The 6,584-nt window shown below is 35.3% G+C and overlaps 1 protein-coding gene across 1 annotated transcript; it reads left to right on the top strand.

Annotated features, from left to right (window-relative positions):
• Window positions 1–1,923: 1,923 nt before the first annotated feature.
• gpr25 (G protein-coupled receptor 25) lies at window positions 1,924–3,478 on the top strand. Its single transcript, XM_065242107.2, has one exon. The coding sequence runs from the start codon at window positions 1,935–1,937 to the stop codon at window positions 3,057–3,059; it is 1,125 nt and encodes a 374-aa protein (XP_065098179.1). The 5' UTR covers window positions 1,924–1,934; the 3' UTR covers window positions 3,060–3,478.
• The last annotated feature ends 3,106 nt before the right edge of the window (window positions 3,479–6,584 follow it).

Below are 6,584 nucleotides of genomic sequence, written 5' to 3'. Positions count from 1 at the left end.
TTAAAACTTAAATAAATAATAATGCCGTTTCAGATGTAAATACTATAACTAATTTTCATGGGTTGTAGGGTTAACACCCTCAAACGTATTTTTTTTACAGTTTAGTCATAAGGGCACAGAATTATAGAGTGGACTGCTTTCTGGTACAAACCATCAACACAGGAAATCTCCAACCAGCTCAGAAGAATAGTAGTTAACGTCTCCCACCACTGTCTAACCAACTCTGAGTCATAAACACTACAACTTCCAGCCACATCAAAACCTAGTCCCAGCATAAGCAATTTGACAAAAACAACTTATATGTCAACAAGCATTTTAAGTTGATTTCCCCAAATATTATCAATCTGAAACCGTCTAATTACAAGAATCCCCCCTCCAGAATTTCCCTCAGAATTTTAGGGCTTGTGTTGCTGTCTGCTCTCTGCACACGATAACCTTTTGATGAATTTGTCATGCATGCCAATTTGTCAAAATGCTTCCATGATCTCATCAAAGAGTTGTGCTTTGTTGTGATATTTCAGCATGGTTCCGAATCCAATGTTAGGTTTACTTCCTGTCCTCCTGAGATACCTTCATTGTCCTGTCCCACAATTATATGCGTGCACGGTAATTCCATTATATTGCCTATATATATGAAGTCTGTCTGAATGCATTTCTCTAGGCTGCCTTATGCCGCCAAAGTCATTGCCTCATGAGGCAGTGAGGCAAGTCAGCTGCCTTAGCTTTTGACGCAGCAATGGTCAGGAATGAATGAAAATATCCTATGGTATAGACTGTCACATCAAGGTAATAAGATTGAATGACCTCACCAGAGTCTGCCATACCTTTGCTTTAGTTGAATTGAGACCACATATTGAACGTCTTACCGCAATATCATATCTACACAATGTTGGCATCAAAAACAAAAAGTATAATTTGGTCGGGGGAAATATCTTTAGAAAAAGTCTCCTATCGCTTTTTATTCCGTCTGCATTTGCCGACATTGATAAGACACAGAATATTATGTATTTTCTGTTTAAGGGAGACAAATAAATAAGATCTGTTTAATTTACAATAAGTGTTATGGCTGCCCACCCAAAATTCCTGAACCCCCAGTCCAGCAAGCCTTCTGGGCCTGTTGATAAACAGAATGTTTCTTTTTAAAGATATTGCCTGACACTGTCCGGTTTCTATTTCTCTTTCTGTTAATTGCATCTTACTTTTTCCAAAATCCTAATTTCAGTTCAAATAGTTTGCGGAAGCACAACAAACGTTTTAGATTAATCAACAATGTGTGGTTCTCCTGTAAAGCTACACATCAGGAAACCACAGCAAATCGCAAAACTTCTCCAACATGCACCACAAACTCCCTTAATGTTTCGCATTCTGCATAGTTCAGTATTAAAAAAATTTTTTCATCTAAATGATGTGAACTGATTGAATTCTCACTTCATTTTTTAAATGCTTATGTGGTCCTTTTTGTTTTTTGTCCCTTGTCCTTTACAGGAAGTGACTGTATTGACCTATTGACTACTTATTTACTAACATAAAATAACCTGACAGTCATAAATGTTTAGACATTGCATAAAGTTAACAGCTTGTTAATAATCCCAGTAACAGATTTGAATGTTGCACTAAAATTTTTAGATTAATTTTAAACCAATGGTTCAATTTGTTCATGTTTAACTCAAATTTAAGTTGAAACAATTCAGCATTTTAACTGTGTGACTGTTTATGACCCAATCAATATTAAATCATAAAATATTTTAATACTTAACACTTAAGAAAAGTGTTTTGTGATAAATTTAGAAATAGAAATAGAGACAGACAGACAGAGAGAGAGAGCAAGAGAGAGAGAGAACCTGTTTTTGCAGTTTGTGGTTTCTAAGCATGTGATAGGCTAGGTTTTCTGTAATGTGCCCATCATTTGTGCACAGATGGCAAGCGGCACAGAGATGGCACTCTTTTACTCAACAGTAGATTATGGCTTTAATGACGAAGACCACGATCATAATATAACAATGAGCCCGACAGCGTACATGTACGACTACCATGTGCCGATGGAACCTGAAGAGCTGCCCATGTCCCATGTCTACATTCCTGTGCTGTACTTCATCATGTTTTTTGCTGGCTTCTCAGGAAATTTGTTTGTCATCATGGTCATAGGCAGTCGGCGTAAGAGAAGTGGACGTCTTGTGGACACCTTTGTGCTGAACCTGGCATTAGCTGATCTTATTTTCGTCTTGACCTTGCCGCTTTGGGCCGTCTCGGCTAGTCTTCATTTCCAGTGGCCCTTCGGAGAGCCCCTGTGCAAGATCAGCAGCTTCATCATTGCTGTCAATCGCTTTTCCAACATCTTCTTTCTCACTTGCATGAGCGTGGATCGCTATCTGGCTGTAGTGCGCTTAATGGACTCAAACTTCCTCAGGAGCAGCAGCTGTGTGCAGCTCACCTGTGGAATTGTGTGGATCATTTCTTTTCTCCTGGGAATTCCGTCTTTGGTGTATCGTGGACTGATTGGCAATTTATGTTCTGAAGACCCCAAATCTTCTTTTGTCCAGGGAATGAATCTTCTTACCATATTTCTGACGTTTCTGCTACCTGTTCTGATTCTAGGCCTTTGTTATGGGTCAATTTTGGTGAACCTGCGCCGTCATTATCACTCAGCCGCAAACTCTCGTGCAGGAGCCAGACGACGGCACTCCCTTAAGATTGTGTTTACTATAATTTCAGCTTTTCTGATCTCCTGGCTTCCTTTTAATGTGCTCAAGAGCATCCACGTTATCTCACTGATCAGCTCAGGAGAGGTCAGTCTGGACACAGAGGTGTATTTATATAATGGGCTCACATTGTCCTGCTGTCTGGCATTTCTCAACAGTTGTGTAAATCCGGCCATCTACTTGTTCCTGGATCAGCATTTCAGACGTCGAGCCTATGTCCTGTGTCAGACCTGCTTGGGTCAAGGTGATCAGCATCAAAGCTATATCTCCTCTAATTCTCTCTCTAACGGCACCTGTGAAAGCTTCTCGGGAAATACATCTACCCGTGGGCGCCTTTTTTCACTTACTCAAAAGAACTGAACTTTCAGTCCTAAATTTCAGTTTTTAAATGCTTTCTTTCTTTATAAATGTAATTATCAGCTGAAACCAAGAGTACTTAAAAAGCTTAAGTATATATTATTTCTAGCAGATTTGTATTTGCAACATTTAGAACTGATATTAATATTCAATGCATTTATAATAGAATTTGGATTTTTTCATATATAACCCTGTTTGTGAAATCCAGGCTAAAGTCTCATATTTAATTATGAGATTAGGAGCATCAAAATTATTTTAAATTATTGTTTTGATGGTATGACCTTACTCGGTAAGGATGCTTTTATGTAGAAAACTGTGCACATGACAATTACTTTTAAGCTAGGTTTTCACAGTATGGGTCATGTATTATAAAATCTATTTTTTATATACTGTATTATAACAGCATTACTTACAATTCTATATTTCTTATTTTATTGCGTATTTACTGAACAAAATTAATTCAAATAAATAGCTTTTTATTAGTGCTTGCAAATTGTTTAAAGCAATGTATGTATAGATTTGATAATAAATAACTTTGTTCAATCTTTTTTTCGAATCAATTATTTACTTAATTACTGTATGTTAAATCCAAAATAAAATAAATAGTTTTGAGAAATATTTGATCAGTTACATATAGCAAAAATGCCTACCGTTCATTCGTCTACCGCTTTTTCAAAGATCAGTCATGGTCACTGTCACTGTAAATGTGCATGGCACTTATGGCAAAAAAAACATTTTTCATTTAATTCTGGGGACATTTTCTCACGAGAAACTGTGTGGGCTGTTAAGAGACTTGAAAGTTCAATGGTTCACACTTGGCTGGCATTGTAGTTCCCCTTTGAAATGAATCATCCATTTTCTAAAAGAAAATGGTTCTCACATGTACCACTCAGAAGGCAAACTTAGGTCACAACTTTCGTCTTTAGTTTGGGCAACGGGGAAAAATTAGGAATCACTGTTAATTATCTAAACTTGACACGCAATCCACCCACTATGTGTTGCTGTGTTGCAAAGATGCTGACCTGAAATTTAGAGTCTGAAAATGCTATTTAAAAATAAATTTTACATTTTTTAGTTTTACATTGCTATCTGGAATATTTAATTCTGAATTAAATTTTTATTAAAAATTATTTACATTTTTGTCTAATGTAAATAATTTCAAATAAATGTCAAGCAGCGGTGTCTAGTTTCATATATCATGCTCTCTTCTTATATATGTTAAAATAATTGCTATTCAAATAAATATTAACATTTTATTTTGTAATCTGCTGTGTAGGAGCATCATACAGGTGTAGCACACAGCTAAATGGGTGAATTTTGCAATATGATCAGCCAACATTGTCCTCTTCTAAACTACAAGTTAACAACCCAAGTGCCAGTTTCTGTGATTCACTTCAGCAATTGAGTGGGATGTTTCTGAAAGTTCAATGGTTCATTGTTATTTAAATAAATAGGTTACTGCTAGACTTTATTTTACTTGTATTCTAAGAAAGAAAAGTACTTTACCCTTTAACTGACATGGCTCATTTTACATGTGGTCAACTTATACACTTGCCGACCTACCGATGCCTCATGTTGGGTAAAAGACTGTTCTCAAGAAAAATAAACTGTCTTTCATCTCCTTGCGAGTTTACCAACTGCCCTTACCTGCCAAGGGCCACCACAAGTGTAGGTTAACATTAGACCTTGGTGAGAATGTTAGTGTAAAAGCATTCTCATGCACCTTTCCGCCTGTATAACAGATTGCGTTGCGACAAGTAACTTTCAGTTTGATTTTGAATCATTTTTATACCGGTTTCACTGTATGGAGATCTGATGATAGAATAGTTTTAGTAAAAGTAAAAGGCTGGTATAGGATTAGAAACACTTTATTGTTAGTTTATTTTATATATATTTATTTTATACATACTAGAGTTATCCTAATTGTTAACTTGATGTATTTTTACAACCAAAAAAAAAACATTAAAACAATTGCTGGTATGACTTTAACTGTTACTTTATCCCAAAGCATACAGTATGACAGATGTACCCCATTTTGCTATTTGTTTTTGTAGAATATTTGGAACATTGCAAAAGAGTAACCCAGATAAGATCATAGGAAATGCGAAAAGAGGCTGTGAAGTTAAAAAGTCTCTTTATTGCACCAGTACGATCACATGATACCTTGTGGCTTTTGTCTAGATGAAGGTCTTAATTTGTCCACAGAAGCTCTGTGTGTATCTCCAACTTTAAATATACTGTACAACAACTCGAATTGTAATTTAACTCAAGGGATTTACTCAGTGTGGTTATTGTGTGAATCTATATTACAGATATGACAAATGGAGGCCTATATCATGTTTTAACTAATCATATGTTTAGAGCAAATATAAATGTTTATAATCTGTTGTGAGACCCATCTGACAGCATCAGTGTTGAGATTTGTGCAAAATGTTTCTCTTTATTTTAAGATTTAGTGAACCAGATTCTGTGTTGATAATCATTCTCTGTGTAGTATAATCCAGTCCAGTGTTACTGCATGCAATGAATAGTCTAGATACCAACCATTGACTTTGGTTCATCAATGAATAGGTTTTGAGGAACTGTAAATAAACTGCAAAGTTATGTTTCATTTTCCTCTTTTTTTTTCAGATAAATGGGTTTATTTTGAATACCTCTCTGTAAGGTCACTAATGTCAAACTAGGTCTATACACTTTAAAAATGCTTATAAATGTCATACTAGAACAGGGGTTATCAAGATTTTTCATTTTAAGGCCCCCATATTGTACACTACAAAATTTGAAGGCCTTACCACTCATAGTTTCTACAAACACTATATACTAGCTTGGCGTTACACGACAGATTTGTATATTCATTTAAAAAATAACCAAACACAAATAAATATCTAGATTTTTAGGTGCTTTCGCTTATTTAAATGTTTGTTTTGTCTTATTCTGAATAGTTTTAGGTCATCTTGGGGCCCCCTTGGAAGTTTATCGAGGCCCCCTAGTGGGCCCTGGCCCCTTGGTTGAAAAAAAACTAGAAAATGTTAATATTTGAACTAGCCATGGTTTGTTAGTTGTTAAAACTAAGCATTTTTAGAGTGTATCAAAATAATTTGTAAATGTGCATTTATGTTAGTGTAGTTTTAGCAAAGTACAAAATTGCTCCCCTGAGTAAACACAGATGTGAAACATTTGGGTCCCACGGTCATGTTTACAGGTTTGACAGTATTACATTATACTTATGTCAGTACAGAACTTGCTTTTTACAGGTTAAATGTCCTTTTAATTCATTTATTAGTTTTTACTTATTCATTTTACGATTTTTATTTTATTTTATTTTTTAAATAAATTTTGTACAAAAAAGATTTTCTATAGCAGACATACTGAAAAAATTAAAGATTCGTTTATTTGGATAAAAGCCTCTACCAAACGCATTAATGTAAATATTTCACAGCTCACTGCTGACCTCTAGCGGTACGCATTTGAAGACACGTTGTGTGTTGTTTACAGTAGCTTACACAACGTATCATTTATTAATCTTTT

Source organism: Paramisgurnus dabryanus, chromosome 14, assembly GCF_030506205.2.
Source record: "Paramisgurnus dabryanus chromosome 14, PD_genome_1.1, whole genome shotgun sequence".
Lineage (NCBI taxonomy): Eukaryota > Metazoa > Chordata > Actinopteri > Cypriniformes > Cobitidae > Paramisgurnus > Paramisgurnus dabryanus.
This window is presented reverse-complemented; position numbering and strand designations above follow the sequence as displayed.